The 18,538-nt window shown below is 44.4% G+C and overlaps 1 protein-coding gene across 1 annotated transcript in view; it reads right to left on the reverse strand.

Moving 5' to 3' along the window:
* nrgna (neurogranin (protein kinase C substrate, RC3) a) overlaps positions 1–5,776 on the reverse strand; it is an 80,028-nt gene extending 74,252 nt beyond the window's left edge. Inside the window, exon 1 of the mRNA XM_078199167.1 lies at positions 5,600–5,776. Coding sequence (XP_078055293.1) covers positions 5,600–5,614 — 15 coding nt within the window. The 5' untranslated portion in view covers positions 5,615–5,776. The remainder of the gene's footprint in view (positions 1–5,599) is intronic.
* Positions 5,777–18,538: the final 12,762 nt, after the last annotated feature.

The raw sequence follows: 18,538 nt of genomic DNA on the forward strand, positions 1-18,538 counted from the left end.
TTTGTTCCCGTTGTACTTTTTAAAAGCCTTTCTTTTCCTTCTAATTGTATCCTGAGTACCTCTGGTCATCCATGGTTCTTTGGGCTTGTTATTCCTATCTATCAAGCTAGAGGGAACACGTTGAGCTTACACCCTCTCCCCATTTCCTTTTTGAATGCTCCTCACTGCTTTTCTGTAGATTTTCCCATTAGTAGCTGTTCCCAGTCTACCTTGGCCAGATCCTGTCTTATTTCACTAAAATCCACTTTCCTCCCAATCCAAACATTTTTTTTTGCAGCTTGTCTATTTCCTTGTCAGTAACAAGCTAAAATTGTACCATGTTGTGATCGCTATCACTAAAATGCTCCCCCACTACCACCTCAACCAACTGTCCGGCTTCATTCCCCAGAATCAGGTCCAGCACAGCTCCCTCCCCTGTTGGATCCTCCACATATTGATTTAAAAAGGTCTCCAGTATACGTTTCAAGAAATCTACTCCATCCAAGCTCTTAACACTATGTATACCCCGGTTAATGTTGGGAAAGTTGAAATCACCTAATATAATAACACTATTGTTATGGTTTTTACTCATCTCCACAAACTGAGCATGTATTTGCTCCTCAATATCCCTCTGACTATCTGGGGGTCCATAATATACACCTAAAAATGTGGCTGCCCCTTTTTTATTCCTATACTCTAACCACAAAGCTTCATTTCATGCCCTCTCCAAGATATCATCTCTCCTTATTGCAGTTACTGACTACTTAATGAATAATGCAATGCCTCCTCCTCTTTTACCTGTCTCACCTGAAGATTCTATATCCCAGAATGTTGTGTTGCCAATTGTGTCCTTCCTTCAACCATGTCTCTGTGATGGCTGCTATATCACACTTTCATGTGTCAATCATTGCCCTCAACTCATCCGTTTTACCTGCAACACTCCTGGCGTTAAAATAGAGGCCATCCAGCTTGGCCTTACTCCCTTGAAACTTAATACAGCTGCACTCTCTCTGACATGTTTGTTTTGCGATATGATTCCGCGCCCTTGTTCTGCTGGCCGTCTGTGTCCCATCACGCTACCAAATGAGTTTAAACTCCTCTCAACAGCACGAGCAAAATGTCCCGCAAGGATTCTAGTCCCATTCTGATTCAGATGTAGACCGTCCCATTTGTATAGATCCCACCTTCCCCAGAAATGATCCCAGTGATTCAGGAATCTAAAACCCTCCCTCCTGCACAAACTCTTAAGCCATGAATCCATCTGTCCTCCTATTTCTGTGCTCGCTAGCACGAGGCACTGGGAGTAATCCCGAGATTACAACCCGAGAGGTCTTGCTTTTTAGTCTACTGACTAACTCCCTGAATTCTTGATGCAAGACCTCATCCCTCTTTCTATCTATGTCATTGATACCAACATGTACCATGACCTCTGCCTTACCACCCTCCCACTTCAGAATGCCCTGCAGCCGTTCAGTGACATCCGGGACCCTAGCACCAGAGAGGCAACATACCATCCAGGAGTCACGTTGACGGCCACAGTAGCACCTATCTGTACCCCTGACTATAGAATCCCCTATTGCTATTGCCTGCCTTTCTTCCCCCCCTCCCTTGAAACTTGTACAGACAGACTGCCTGAAGTGCCAGAGGTTTGGCTCTGACTGCACTCCCTGGAGGAACCAGCACCCTCATCAGCCTCCAAAATGGAATGCTGATTTATGAGCGAGACCCTAGGGGACTCCTGAACTACCTGCCTATATCTCTGAGTCTGCCTGGTGGTCACCCATATTCCCTTCCTTCCTCAAGTCCCTTCAGCTGCGGTGTGACCACCTCCGTAAATGTGCTATCCACAGTGCTCCAAGACTCGCTCCACAGTGTCCCCAGCCACCGTCCAAGCTCCGAAACTCGAGCTTCAGGAGCTGCAGCTGGACACACTTCCTGCACACATGCTGGCCCCAGACACTGGAAATGTGCCCAGCCTCCCACATGGAGCAAGAAGAGCAAACCGCAGCTTCGTGCTCTCGTGCCTTGACTAAAACCTTTAAGTTTAAAAATCTTATAAAGATAAATGAATAAAGCAAATAATTCCCTACTCTTGCCTGAACAATGAGTTTCAATTTAATTTGGTTTGGAAATGGCCACCAGGACTTACTCACCAATCAGCTGCATCCATTGGTCTCATGTCACTTTCTGACCTGTAATGCCTGTGCCCTTTTTTTTGGTCAGAGGAGGAGGAGTAGCTTGATCCCGCCTTTCTCCCATATCCTTCGATCCCCTTTGCTTCAAGTGCTATATCTAACTGCTTCTTGAAAACATTCAATGCTTTAGCCTCAATTACTTCCATCCCTACAGATCTCCAAGAACTCGGGTCTCTTCTTTATTCCATAGCCACGCCCCATCCCCCACCCCAACCTTAGTCCACCATTGGCAGCCAAGTCCTCAGCTGCCGATTCACAGAGGTTTAGGTATTTTCTCCTCGAACTCCCTGACTTCTCACCTCTGTCTCACCATTTAAGATGCTTCTCAAAACATATCTCTTTGATCAAGCTTTTGTTCCACTGCCCTAATGTCTCCTTCTCTAACTCGTTGTCAATTTTTCTTTGGTTGCACACTAGTGAAGTACCTTGGAAGATTTTTACTATGCCAAAGGCGTTATATAATTGCAAGTTTTCATCGTCTCCATTTCTTTGATTTTCCAGCTTCTTTTTCGATGAGCTGCCGACAGTTTTATAAGGAATGTTTTTTAGCTATCACTGACACACAATCAGTGTCTGGTCCTACAGGTAGAAGCACAGTTAAGAAAGGGCTTATTACTCTTCCCAATTAATAAACTCCAATATTCCCAGGTTTGAAGAGATTGCTACAGTCTATACACAAATAATGGTGGGAGAGGAAGTGCCAAAATGTACCATTTTTAAAATAGCAGATACAAGGAAAATAATATTTTCTTTGCGGCACGGTAGCACAGTGGTTAGCACTGCTGCTTCATAGCTCCAGGGATCTGAGTTCGATTCCCGGCTTGGGTCACTGTCTGTGTGGAGTTTACACATTCTCCTCATGCCTGCATGCTCCGGTTTCCTCCCACAGTCCAAAGATGTGCGGGCTAGGTTGATTGGCCATGCTAAAATTGCCCCTTAGTGTCCTGAGATGCGTAGGTTAGTGCGATTAGCGGGTAAATGTGTAGGGATATGGGGGTAGGGCCTGGGTGGGATTGTGGTCGGTGCAGACTCGATGGGCCAGATGGCCTCTTTCTGCACTGTAGGGTTTCTATGATTCTATGAATATTGAGGGAAAGGGCTGGGTTAGTTTGTCAGTTCAAAATGGCAGAGAGCAAAACCTATAGCTGTGTTTGAGAGTGACAATATGTGATCTCGTGTGCACAAGTCATAATGTGATGAATTTGTGACATTAGGGCTGGAATTCCCCAAGCGTTTACACCCTTCCGCCACTGCCAGTGAGGACAGAGTATTTGGCGCTCAGCCAAATCTCTGTTCACTGCAGTGAGATGGGAGAATCCCAACTGCGAGCAAGGTCGGAGAATCCGACCCTCGATATATAATGGACAATTCAGGTTCATCAATCCCACAAACAGAACATAGAAAATCTTAGACCCTTACAATGCATCTACCCAGAACTAGCCTTAAGAATGGCATCAGTAGAAGTCTATGAGCAGATGCCCCACACATCCTGTTGGCCATGGAAGGTGTAAGATGTGGGGAGATGCCAGCAATGGGAAGAGGAGAAAGCATTTTAAAGAGAAGAAACCTCGCCTCCCAGGACCAGAACACAATTTTGCAGTCAGTATGCTCTTGTCAATTTCAGGCAACATTTTCAGTTGTACAGTTTCACTCCTAACTTTCAAGCATATCCACACCTTAATATAAGAGTCAATCATAATTGGCAAGTCCATTGAGCTTTGACACAGAGGATAAGATGAATGGGAGTATCTGTCAAGCTTCCATTTCTCATTCTTAGTGTTGCCAATGGACGACGTTATCAGTGACCTCAGAACAGTTAGCTCCCCAGCCCCCTCCCCACCTCCCCCCCACCCCCTTGCCCCCACCCCGCCCCCCAACCTCCAACACCTGCTCCCATTTGGATACATTTAGGGAGATATTTAATTGGGCTGGAGGAGGCTGGCAATGAGAGTAAATCAAGGCAAAAGGAGACTAACAGTCCCTCAAATAATTATATCCTTGCACCTGCTCCAGGGCGCATGTTAATTTTGCATCATTCACCATGAATTTCAAGCGGATGGAGCACTTCCATTTTTGGGTCCATATTCTGTTGAAGGTCAGCATAATCTGAATCACTGATGTGCACCCCAAAGTGATAATGATCATCATGTAACAATATCAAACTCAAGCTTCCAGTCTGTTTCTGTGTGTTAATGGGATTAATTACAGCAAGAACAGTTATCTAATGCATAAATATTTGCATTGGAAGTCAGACATCTTATTGTTACTGCATCAATGAGACCTCACAGCATATACACTTACTTCATAAATTGTGTTATGAGCATCTTTGTGTGAACACATTGGTTTGTTAATTAGTAAATGCCCTAAGTGCTTTGAACATACTTTCTATTGCGACATGTCCTGATATTTGTTAGGATACAAGTGAAAATCAAAAACATGAAGATTCATTTTGCTCTCTTTAAGCGTGCTCTTCTTATATCTTTACATCCAACTGCATTTCAAAATGTCTGTGAAATTTTACTTCCCCTGTCTCTACTTGGCAAATTATTCCAAACATACATTGCTCTTCGAGTGGAAAAGTTTCCGGTCTTTTGCTTAAAATGGCTTAGTTTTCCCACAAGATTACCCAATCGACACCAATAAACACTTTGTATTACAGAAGAGAGGAACATCGCAAGTTTCAAATGGGGAAATACATCGCACCAGAGTTCCATTTTTGGATGATAAGAATGCCTTCGTGAACTCCTAAATAAAATATTTCTGCACTGATCTGAAAGTACCTCTGCCACTTTGGCCATTTCCTGATCCTAACCTCAGTTTCAATGCATAGCAGCTGATGCATCTTTCCAGGAGAAACTTTGATGGAGAGCTTTTAGTTGAGCACACACCATTTTTAAATTTCATACCACATTATTATAATATCATGTACAACAAATTTGTTTCGACCTCTAGATGTTTCTGGACAACATATACTTCACTGGAGAAGCAACAAGAAATCAGCACTTTAAGAGTTAAAAATGCAGAAAGTCACTTCATCAATTCTTCAGTTCAAACTTCATTCTCAAAGTACTTCTCGTTTAGAATTGCTTTTTTCCTTAAATGAAATATAAACCACACAGGTAGAACTGCTAGAAATCTCACAGCTCAAATCTTGTCAAAGCTCCTTTTACAACTTTTAGTTGTATTTTAATTTTATAAAATAAAAAAATACTACTGACAGCCAATGCATTAGGCAAGATAGTCGGAGATTTATATTGAAAACGCTCCCCAAATGCCATTGATACTATCACCTCCTGTTTCAGCCTGTCTCACCGATATGCAACAATACTAGTTCAAAACTAAAGGTTCTAAAACCATCTGACTTGAATTCTGCAGACAAATCACAATGAAACGAAGACATAAAAAGAACTAGAAATGATACATACAGTACAGCAATCCATCCTAAAACGTCTGAGGATTAAAGTCTGAAAATCAGCAGCCGGGGTTTAGTTAATGCAGGTAAACAACAGGACTGAGAGCGAGTGCTGTACTCTAGACTCGGGCTTGCTTCTCTCTCTCTCTCTGTCTCTCTCTCTCTCTTTTTCTCTCTCACTCTCTTCTGGACTGATCAGCTTCTGCAGGTGTTAAAACTAGACCAGCACCGATTACATAACCCTCGTCATTAGCAGAAACCGACCTATCACCAGCCCACACAAAACTTGGGCTCTTTCCATGTAGAATTCTAACCGGCACTGCCAGTGATGTTTTGTTTCACCCAATGAATGTTTTTTTCTCTCTATTCTCAGCAGACATGTTGCAAGACAGTTACAGATGAGCTTCGACATTCCATAGTTCTTTCTGTCCTCATTTTTTCTCTCTCTCTCTCTTTATTTTTCACTCCCTTTTTTCTCTGAGAACCCACGCACGTGGCGCTTCAGTAAAATTAATTCCACAGCCTTTGCATTCCAATTTTCAGCTAATCGTCTAGATATTTATTTTTCTTGTTCCTGTGTCAGAAGCATATATATTCACAGCATAAGTAAATGTCTTTTCCTTCGAATTTATTCTGTAGCAATAATTACTGATTTCAGTGCATTCAGAATTGCTGTGTGCAAATCTGCACAAGGCAGAATAGCAATGGTATTTTTCGGACCATTTTTAAAAGCAGCATTTAGATGTGAGCATGTCTGGTATGGACAGAATGTTCTTCCATTATTTTTCGCCCATGCCGTTCCACGTTATTGACTTTGCAGCGATTGATACACCCGAGTGGCTTGCTAGGCCATTTCAGAGGCCAGTGAGAGTCAGCCACATCGCTGTCAGTCAGTCACATGTAGGCCAGACCAGGTAAGGACGGCAGATTTCCTTCCCTAAATGACATTAGTGAATCAGATAGATTTTTCCAGACAATCAGCAATGGTTTCATGGTCATCAGTTGATTCACAATTCCAGATGTTTTTCATTGAATTCAAATTCCACCATCTGCCGTGGTGGGATTCGAACCCGGGTCCCCAGCCAGTAAGTGAGTTTCTGGATTAATAGTCCAGCGATAATACCACCCAGCCACCACCTCCCCTTAAAGTCCTGGAATTCCCTCCCTAACGGCATTGTGGGTCGACCTACAGCATGTGGACTGCAGCATTTCAAGAAGACAGCTCTTGACCAATGTTTCTCCTTCCCAAGCACAAAGTTCCACGGTCAGCTATACTTTCCCTACTGTGGAGATGCTGGCATTGGACTGGGGTGGGCACAGTAAAAGAATCTCACAACACCAGGTTAAAGTCCAACAGGTTTATTTGGAATCACGAGCTTTCAGAGTGCTGCTCCTTCATCACCTAATGAAGGAACAGTGCTCCGAAAGCTTGCGATTCCAAACAAACCTGTTGGACTTTAATCCGGTTTTGTGAGACTTCTCACTATACTTTCCCTACTATTATATTGGATGCGATCACCCAACAAATTGCAACCAAGATGAAAACAAGTCTGCAAGTTTCCATATCTGGATAACTCAATTAGTTGCGCATTAGATAATACACGTCCCAGTGAGTCACCAGGGAACTGAACCCAGATCAAACATACTCGTACATACTGGAACTAGTGACCATCTTTATTCATGAGAAAGTTCTACTGCAGCAGCCACTCAAAACTTCTGGATGCAATTATACTGCTGGAATAATTCAAAGGCAGCAGTGAGGCATAGCAAATGTATTCAAGGCTGAGAAAACCACATTTTTGATTGACAAGGGCGTTGGGGGGTTATGTATAGCGGACAGGCGGAAAACTGGAGTTGCGGCCACAGTCAGATCAGCCATGATCGTACGCCAGAGCAGACCCAATGAACCAATGGCCTTCTCCTCCTCCTATTTCTTATGATCAAGTGTCCACAACAGAAGAGGTCTCCCAGCCAAATTTCCTTTGATGTCAAGATCAGCAAAATTCCCAATAACTCATTGATAAGGACAGGAATTTTACTATCCATTCTGCCACGGGAATTGGAGTGGGCGGGACACGGAACACACAAAGGTCCATTGACCTCAGGTGGGATTTCCCGGCATTGGGGTGAAAATCTCGCGCATCATTAGTATATTCTGTTTATCAAGAGAGTGAAGTGGGAATCAAAAAAGGCAACTTAATACGGCCACCTGACTTCTAGATGCTCATTCAGGATCTGAAGTGAATGTTTTTCTACCTCCTATACAACACCCAAACCTCACTGTTCACTGGGCCAAACAACTTCCCAATATCTGTTAAGTTACTAGATAATGAGATATTGCTTGATTCAATGTCCGGAATTTTCCAGCCATTCTTGGCAGTGGGATCTTCTGGTCCTGCCGACAGTGAACCCTCGACATGGGTTTCCCAATGTGGGCCATGGAGGGGATGCACAGAATGGGAAACTCCGTTGACAGCGACAGGACCAGAAGGTCGTGCCGCTGATGGGCCACTTTTGCCATGAAACATGCTGCAACCCTAACCCTCCCTCTCCTGATGTTTAGATGGGACAAGTCAGGTTAGATGGAAAATCAACAGAGGTTCTCCGCCACGTCACCATTCATTTCAGACTGATTGGATTTCCTATTGGAAATGAAACTCAATGTACCTAAGAACTTGATTCCAAAGACTCTCAAATCCTTTGAGAAAAGAAATCTCTCCTCATCTCAGTCCTAAATGATCAACCCCTCTTCCGAGACTATGCCCCTGTGTTCTAGATTCCACAACCAGGGGACACAGCCTCTCAGTGTCTAACCTGCCAAGCCACTTCAGAATCTTGTGTGTTACAAGAGATCAACTTTTTTTTTATTCATTTGTAGGAAATGGACATCGCTGACTGGTCAGTATCTACTGCCCATCCCTAATTGCCCTTGAACTGAGTGGCTTGCTAGGTCATTTCAGAGGGCAGTTGAGAGCCAACCACATTGCTGTGGCTCTGGAGAAACATGCAGACCAGACTAGGTAAGGACAGCAGATTTCCTTCCCCAAGGGACATTAATGAACCAGATGGGTTTATCTGACAATCGACAATGGCTTCATGGTCATCAGTAGATTCTTAATTCCAGGTATTTTTTATTGAATTCAAATTCCACCAACTGCCGTGGTGGGATTTGAACCCGGGTCTCCAGAACATTAGCTGAGTTTCTGGATTAATAGTCTAGCAATAATACCACTAGGCCATCACCTCCCCAGAGAATATACAAACATACAAAGCAGGAGTAGGCCACTCAGCCCTTCGAGCCTGTTCCAACACTCAGACCACTCATAGCTGGTTTAATTTTAATCTCAACTCCACATTTCCACCTAACCTTAATAATCTTTCACCCCCTTGCTAATCAAGAATCTATCCACCTCTGCTTTAAAAGTGTTCAAAACTACTTTTGAGGAAGAGAGTTCCAAAGACTTTGAGAGAAAAGCGTCTCTGTCTTAAACGGGTGACTCCTTATTTTTAAATAGTGACCTCTAGTTTTAGGTTCTCTCACAAGAGGAAACATCCTCTCCACATCCACCCTTTCAAGAGCCTTCAGGACCTTATACATTTCAATCAAGTCACTTCTTACTCTTCTAAATCCTGGTGGATACAAGCCGAGCCTGTCCAACGTTTCCTCATAAGACAACGCAACCATTCTGGGAATCAGTCCGAACTGCTTCAAACACATTTCCATCTATCCTTCAATAAGGAGACCAATACTTTACACAGTACTGCAGATGTGGGGCAGAATTTTCCCATCTGTCCTGCCACAGGAATCATAGTGGGCGGGACAGGACCATGCAAAGGTCCATTGACCTTGCGCAGGATATTCCAGTCTTGGGGCGAACATAACCAGAAAATCCTGCTCATGATTTCACCAATGCCCTCTGTAAGTGAAGATAGTAATTATAGATCCAATTTACTTAGCTTCTCATCATTGGTCGCTGAAGTCAGGCAGCTGTCCTATGAACCTTCGTTGTACTGACTCCAATGCAAGTATATCCTTCCTTAAATATGAGGACCAATGCACACCATAGGTGAACAGGTATACTGCAATCATATTCACAATACATGTCATCCAATGTATTCCCTGTCATTTGATTTATAGCAGCACTGAATTTAAGTAAATCTCTGCAACTGCTCCGGGCAGACTAAAGGCATTATCCATATTATGCCACTGAATAACATTACAAGAATAGGAAAGCTGTTATTTTTTTCTTGGCGCAAACACACTGAGGCCAATTGTAACAACCCCATCTATACACTAATTGGATACAACAAGGGGAGGTGGTGGCATCGTGGTTTTGTTACTGGACTAATAATCCAGAGACACAGGGTAAGACCACAGCAGGTGGTGAAAGTTAAACTCAATAAAAATCTGGAATTATACGTCTAATGATAGAAGCATAGAATCCCTACAGTGCAGAAGGAGGCCATTGGGCCCATCGAGTCTGCACTGACAACAATCCCACCCCACCCTATTCCCATAAATCCTTGTATTTACCCTATTGGGCTCCATAACACAAAGGGACAATTTCCATGGCCAATCAACCTAACCAGCACATCTTTGGAGTGGGAGGAAACTGGACGATTATGAAATCATTGTTGATTGTTGTAAAAGCCTACCTGGATCACAAATGTCCTTTAAGGATGGAAATCTACCAACCATACCTGATCTGGCCATGTGGCTGACTCTTAAATACCCTCTGACACCCATATCCCATGAATGAACATCTTACATTTACTAGCACAATAAAGATTGGCAACCAAACAGTGAATATTGTTCAGGAGATCATAGCTTTTGATCCCTGATTCCTCCCCCGCATCCCCACCATACGCTACTATGTGCGTATGCCTTGAGCCCACGTGGAAGTCTTCAGGAGAGTTCTTCCCTCAACTGACAATGGCTGGAATTTTAACGTTCCGCCCGCCACAGGAATCGGAGCAGGCGAGGGGCGGACCACGGAAAGGTGCGCTGACCTCGTGCGGGATTTTCTGGTTTCGGGACAAGCGAGGCCGTAAAATCTCACCCAATGTGACGAGTCTCTGTCGTCTTAGATAAAACATACCTGAGTCGAGTTAGTTCGAGTGTTTCAATGGAACACCTGTCAGCACACTGGGAGTAAAGTGGCAGGCGAGCGGATGGCACTGGCATTAATGAGGGACAGATTGGGAAAGTGCAGAGTTTCAGAGCAATTCCCTCCAGCCTCCCGTGGCTACACAGACACACACACAGCAAATATGTGGGACAGCTACATAACCACCTCTTAAAGCTCTGTGAAGAAAGGGCTGCCTAGAGTATAGATATATAAAATATATTTATATATTTTAATAATGATTCAACCAAGATTCTCACTAGTAGTAATATTAATAAGCGATTTGTTGAAGCATCTGCTGTACCGCCATGTGCAACTCAGAGTGAGAGGAAATTGGAAGCATGATTAGTGCACACTGTGACTGAAGCCAGCCTTACAGTAAGTTCACACAAGCTGCTGTTTACTGTGGAGAGAAGCAAACAGGACTGATAGTAGAAGGAATATCAATCCAGAAATAGAAGAAAATGTTGCTCTGGAAGAAGTCTGAAGCAGGTACAACTCTGATGAATCATGGAATGAGAGAACGATGAAAAATATCATACAGAATACAAGGGGGTCATTTGGCCCGATTTGCCTGTGCCAACTACCTGAAAGAACTACCAAACGGACCCTTTTCCCCATAGCCTTGAATTTTTGTCCTTGTTTCTTTGGCAGAGATCCAATTCCTCTTTGAAACTTATTTTTGAATCTTTTTCCAGCAATCTATCAGGCAGTGCATCCTAACAATTCACTGAGCAAAAAGCATTCTCTTTGGCCGGAATCTTCCAGCCCTCCCATGGCGGATCAACCACTCAGCACAACACCACCCCTCCCCCACTACACCCCCCCCCACCCCCCCCCCCCCCCCCACCCCCTCCAAATGTTCATTTGGCTGCAATTAGAAGGGTTGAAGGGTCCAGAAAATTCTGTCCATATCTCACACCCGTGTTTCCCATGGTGCCACACTGGTTAACATTACTGCCTCACAGCGCCAGGGCCTGGGTTCGATTCCTGGCTTGGGTCACTGTCTGTGCAGAGTCAGCACGTTCTCCCTGTGTCTCTGTGGGTTTCCTCCGCGTGCTCCGGTTTCCTCCCACAGTCCAAAAGATGTGCTGGTTAGGTGCATTGGCCGTGCTAAATTCTCCCTCAGTGTACCCGAACAGGCTACCAGGGGATTTTTCACAGTAACTTCATTGCAGTGTTAATGTTAGCCTACTTGTGACACTGATACTTAAACTTTGCTCGCCAGTTATTTTAAATCAAACACCTTGCCTCAATGCCCATTTTGTTTCTGGGAGGAGATTTTTATTTGGGCTGATGGTTTTGAGGTGAAGCTCTTGACGGGAGGCAATGGCGAAGTGGTATTGTCACTGGACCAGTAATCCAGCGAGCAAGATCTGGAAATCTGTGTTCAAATTCCAACAGGGCAGATGATGAAATTTGAATTCAATAAAAATCTGGAATTAAAAGTCTAATGCTATTGATTGTCGTAAAAACCCATCTGGTTCACTCACGTCCTTTAGGGAAAGAAATCTGCTGTCTTTACCTGGTCTGGCCTACATGTAGAATTCATAGAATCCACACAGTGCAGAAGGAAGCCATTCGACCCATTGAATCTGCAGGACAACAATCCCACCCAGGCCCTATCCCTGAAACCCCACACTAATTACCCCGCTAAATCCCTCTAATCTATGCATCCCGGGACACTAAGGGGAAATTTAGCATGGCCAATGAACCTAACCTGCACACCTTTGGACTGTGGGTGGAAACCGGAGCGCCCGGAGGAAACCCACGAAGACACGGGGAGAAGGTGCAAACTCCACACAGACAGTGACCCAAGCCGGGAGTCGAACCCAGGTCCTTGGAGCTGTGAGGCAGCGGTGCTAACCACCGTGACTCCAGATCCACAGCAACGTGGTTGACTCTCAACTGCCCTCTGAAATGCAGAACAATTAGGGACAGTCAATAAATGCTGGCCCAGCCAGTGACACACACATCCCATAAATTGATTTTTTTTTTTAAAAGTGCCAGCTCTTGCAACAGGAAAATATGTCAGGAATGTGGATTTGGAGGTCACTCCAATATTCCACAAATGAAGCAGTGCATTAATTTGTCAAATTAACTGCTCTCACACAAACAGTTAAATACAGATTTCACAAATCTGGGAGTGAGGGGTTTTTCTTAAGTTCTTGTTTCCAGAAAGAGTCAGGCCATACTTTTAGAGGAAGTTGTGATTTTGCTAGAAGTAACGGATTGGAAAAGAGTAGAGGCACAATGGGCCAAATGGCCTCATTCTATCCGGTAAAATTCCACAGTTCCCTGCGATCTTCCCATCATGTTAACAATGCCGCCAACACAATGCGACCAGAGGAAATCTTCAGTCTTAAATTCAGTTTGTTTTTACCTCCTATTCAGTGTCAAATGTAGAAGAACAGATATAAGATAGTGATTACATTTTATTAATTTCATTTAGGGGGCTTAGGTGCTTCATGTAATCAATAATGGAGGGATTAAATAGCATTAATCTCCTTAAACGGCTCAAATGATTTCAGAGCTCATAGGGACAAAATTCAAATGTTTTTAATCCCAATTTCCTTCTCTTCCCCCCCCATCCCCGATGATGTTGCTTCTCCCTGTCTGATGATTGCCAGAAATGTTCCATCATTTCAAATAACTCATAATATATTCATGAAGGAGTTAGATAGTGAGTGTCAGCAAGTTATTTTCACCATGGGGTTAACACAGTCAAGTTCGGTCTTGTCATCATCTGAAATCCGCGGTCAGAGCTGTAGTTATTACATCGTGATCACGAGCAACAAGCTTGGCTGATTCCACCTCTCACCCCTCCCAAAACCATACTCTCTTCTCATTTCTGGTCATAATGATATTGCTCACTCCCCTCCCCTTTTCTAACTGGTGTATCCGACACGGTGACACAGTGGTTAGCACTGCTGCCTCTCAGCGCCAGGAACCCGGGTTCAATTCCAGCCTCGGGTGACTGTGTGGAGTTTGCACCTTCTCCCCATGCCTGTGTGGGTTTCCTCCGGGTCTCCAGTTTCTTCCCACACTCCAAAGATGTGCAGGTTAGTTTGATTGGCTATGCTAAATTGCCTCTTAGCATCAGGGGGATTAACAGGGTAAATACGTCGGGTTACAGGGATAAGGCCTGGGTGGGATTGTTGTCGGTGCAGGTTCGATGGGCCAAATGGCCTTCTTCTGCATTGTAGGGATTCTATGATTCTACCACCCACTTTCAACTGACACTTTGGGCAGGATTTTCCCTGTCGGAACCAGAAAATCCAGTTGGAGGGACTGGATGATACCACTGGCTGGAACAGCTGGAAAATTCCAGTCCCACTCTCTTACTCTTCCCCGGTGAAGAACATAGAACATAGAACAGTACAGCACAGAACAGGCCCTTCGGCCCACGATGTTGTGCCGAGCTTTATCTGAAACCAAGATCAAGCTATCCCACTCCCTATCATCCTGGTGTGCTCCATTTGCCTATCCAATAACCGCTTAAATGTTCCTAAAGTGTCTGACTCCACTATCACTGCAGGCAGTCCATTCCACACCCCAACCACTCTCCGAGTAAAGAACCTACCTCGGACATCCTTCCTATATCTCCCACCATGAACCCTATAGTTATGCCCCCTTGTAATAGCTCCATCCACCCGAGGAAATAGTCTTTGAACATTCACTCTATCTATCCCCTTCATCACTTTATAAACCTCTATTAAGTCTCCCCTCAACCTCCTCCGCTCCAGAGAGAACAGCCCTAGCTCCCTCAACCTTTCCTCATAAGACCTACCCTCCAAACCAGGCAGCATCCTGGTAAATCTCCTTTGCACTCTTTCCAGTGCTTCCACATCCTTCTTATAGTGAGGTGACCAGAACTGCACACAATATTCCAAATGTGGAATGTGAAAAAAAAGAGGAAGAAATGTCTGGCTTTTTCATTCCCTTCTCTCCCAGTTCCCTGGCCTCAGCATTACTGAAATAAATAAATTCTGGAGCTTCTTCCGTGGACTGGTGCCAACTCATTTATTGCTACCTCCTCCTTTGCCTCCTTCAGTTCTCTTTGTATCAGTCTTCTCCTCCTCATTTTTCTTGTTGTTTTTTTCTGCTTCCCTTTTACTCTGCTTTCTTTCACTTTGTTTGTCTCATTAGTTTCGGCAATGTTTATCCCACAAGGGGAGACTCTTGGGACGGTACAGGCCACAGAGAATGGTAGGTCTAAGGCTACCAGGGAGGTAGCTTCAAAAAAGACACACCAAAGGCAAACCACGGGAACAATAGGGTTTATTGAAAAACCGTACTCCTCACACTCCAGCCCTCATGTGGCTGTGGGGGCAGTTTCCTCGGCAGATCACCCCATGCCATGGGCCACACCCCGCACACATAGCGGAGAAATCAAACAGACTCTAAGAGGAAGCGCATCATCAGGAGATGGTCTTGGGAAGACAAGTCCTGGGCAACATGGCATCCTAAAATAAATGAACCGGTCAGCAGATAGATCCTTAGATGCTTGGATGAACTTGGCTATATTGTGTTCCTAGAGGTCCTTTGTTCGGGTTGAGCTTGTGTGAGTGGGACGGGGTGGGGGGCGGAGGGGGGGGGGGGGGGGTGGTGGAGTGGGACGGGGTGGGGAGGCGGGGGGGGGGGGGGTGGAGTGGGAAATAGGATTGAGCTGTGACTACAAAAGGAACATGTGACCTTTAGGAATTGGGCAGGGACAATAACTGGTACCCTTAATGCAAACTGTTCATTACAAAGCCAATAGTTTACCCAGAGTTTGTGTAATGTGCAATGCATTGCAATAAACATTGTCTTCAGAGGTTTAGAGCGAGGGTGCTGTCCTGGCACTTTTATCTGATTATGAAGAAACACTTTTAGGTGTGAAATTATCAACAGTTTGTGAATATGTACACAATATCTCATTAGAAACAACAAAAGGGCAGATTTTGTGCAAATTCCAATCGAGTGCCAGGTATAAATGGATTGAAACTCTAGTCGGGAACTGGAAAGTTAAGTGGAAATCGGTTCTGTGGATTCAATAATAAAAACAGGACAAGCTGGAAATACTCAGCAGATGTGATAAACTGAGTTAACCTTTCAGGTCTGTGACCTTTTGTCAAAAAGTAGGGCAGCACGGTGGCACATTTGCTAGCACTGCTGCCTCGCAAGGCCAGGGACCCAGGTTCGATTCCGGCCTTGGGTCACTGTCTGTATGGAGTTTGCACATTCTCCCCGTGTCTGTGTGGGTTTCCTCTGGGTGCTCCAGTTTCACCCCACAGTGTTGAGTGGATTGGCCATTCTAAATTGCCCCTTCGTGTCCTCAGATGTGTAGGTTAGGGAAAATAGTGGGGTAAATAGAGGATAGGCCAGGGGGGGGGTGGGTCTGCATAAGATGCTTTGTCGGACAGTCAGTGTAGACATGATGGGTCAAATGGCCTCCTTCTGCACTGTAGGGATTCTATGATTCTATGAAAATGAGAACAAACTTAATGGGCACATGTAGACAATGGTCACAACAGAACAAGGGATATTATAATCACCAAGTCAGCCAGCAATTGCTTTCTTTCTAATGACCTCTTCAAAAGTAGTAATGACACAGGCTGGTGAAAGAAACCATTCTCCCTTGTACAGCACCTTTCAAGGCCTCAGGACATCCCGAATCACTTCATAACCAATGCATTACATTGGGAGATTGTCAGCAAATGTGGCAGCCATTTTAAACACAGCAACAAATCACCTGTCCAGACAGAGCAAGAAGCATGTGGAAAGAAAGGTTACATTAATCATAATTTGTGTCTTTGATAAGAGACATTTCATACTGTGACAGGTGCAGAAACCTAATCAGAGGAATTCCAATATAAAAGCTGGGAAAGATGGGCAAGAATTTTGGAAGAAACTATACGTTTTGAAGATCATATGAATGTACAAACATGCAAATTAGGAGCAAGAGCAGACCTTGACCCTGCTCCCCCGTTCAGCAAGATTGTGGCTGATCTGATCATGGCTGCAACACCACTTTCTGGCCTACCGTTAATCCAAACATACGAATAAGGAGTAAGAGTAGGCAAGGATTGTGGAGGGGAAAGGAAGGTTGAAGATGGGGCAGTGGTTTGCAAAGATGGTGGGGTCAAGGGCAGTTTTTTTTGGGAATGGGAGTCATTATCTGATTAAAAAAACAAAAAATACGCTATTGATTGGCTGTCTATCTTTAAATAATGGGAAACTTGGTCCATTTAAAATGGAAGAAAATTCATTAGACAGCTTCCCCACATGGGCTTATAATTTTCTGTCACTATTACGGGCGGCACGGTGGCACAGTGGTTAGCATTGCTGCCTCACAGAGCCAGGGACCCAGGTTCAATTCCGGCCTTGGATGACTGACTGTGTGGAGTTTGCACATTCTCCCTGTGTCTGCATAGGTTTCCTCCGGATGCTCTGGTTTCCTCTCAGTCCAAAGGTGTGCAGATTAAATGAATTGGCCATGCTAAATTGCCCCTTAGTGTTCCAAGATTTATAGGATAGGGGAATTAGCAGGGTAAATAATGTGGGGTTCTGGGGATAGAGTGGGGAAAGGACATCTGATTCTGTCAGTCAGTGCAGACTCAATGGGCCAAATGGCCCCTTCTGCACTGTAGGGATTCTATGATTTGTGACATTGATAGAACAAATCTCCTCTTGTCTCCTGTAACAATTCACATATTGCCAAGACACAACAGCTCACGTTGATGCATAAAACATTGGGAGGCACAAGTAAATCAGTTGAGATTCATCATAACTACCAATACAGGAGGTTAGAAGCTTGAGTCAAGTACCATATGCTTCATTCATGAATTGCCACATTACATTCCGATATTGGACTGTGTTTGAAAACAATACAGGAATTCCTTCCTCAGGCAAGCTTCACGTTTTCACATAAAATTATTTTGCACATGGTTCCGACACACTGCAGTTTAATCATAGCAAAACAAATGGGTAATTGTTTGCATAAGAACAGGACACAATTTTACATGAACGGGTGAAACAGGGAGCTCCAAAAGGACATGAAATCACTCAAAAGCAGGAAGCCAGAGAGGTTTTTCCAAAATCGGACAAGATTATTTTCCTTTTTCTTTGCTCTTCCAGGGATTTGCGGATTTAGGTTGTGCACCTGGACTTCGCTCCAGTCTCGGATTGATTGGTCTCCTCCTGTTTTCCTTCTCCATTCTGTGCTTCAGAATGAATCCTCTGGACTGACAAGAAGTGAACTCTTTGCTGGGCCTAGTTCAATATGAACCAGCAGCTGGGTCAGGTGCCAAAATGAATGTACAAAGCCTGCAATTTCCCCGATGTTACACACACCGGGTCCTGAGTAATACCGTGGTCAAAACGGGGATAGAATCTTTGCCCCCATGTCAGCCTGGGTACAGAGATGGGCAGGTACGATAATTCGTACCGTTGGTCAGCATGCCATTTTGCTGGCACTATCCTGCCCCCACACTATTTTCCCGGAGGAAATCAGGGGTCATGATTGACTTAAGAAAATCAAGTTGAGTTGGGCCAAGATTTTTTAAATGTAGGAAGGGTTCTGCCAGAATGGTTAAGAAAATATGGCAATGTTTTCAGTGACAAATTTGGCAAAACCAGAGGCTGCAAGCTAAGATTTACATTGATCCAGAGGCAACCAGTACCATATGCCTCACGCAAAAGCATGGATACTGAGTTCAGGTTGGAAGAACGAGGCACCATCCACCCAGTTCAGTTTTCGGAATGGGCAACACCAATAGTCCCCATATTGAAACCAGACAAGACCATGCGCACTTGCAACAATTATGAGCTAACAGTTAATCAGG

Source organism: Mustelus asterias, chromosome 27, assembly GCF_964213995.1.
Source record: "Mustelus asterias chromosome 27, sMusAst1.hap1.1, whole genome shotgun sequence".
NCBI lineage: Eukaryota > Metazoa > Chordata > Chondrichthyes > Carcharhiniformes > Triakidae > Mustelus > Mustelus asterias.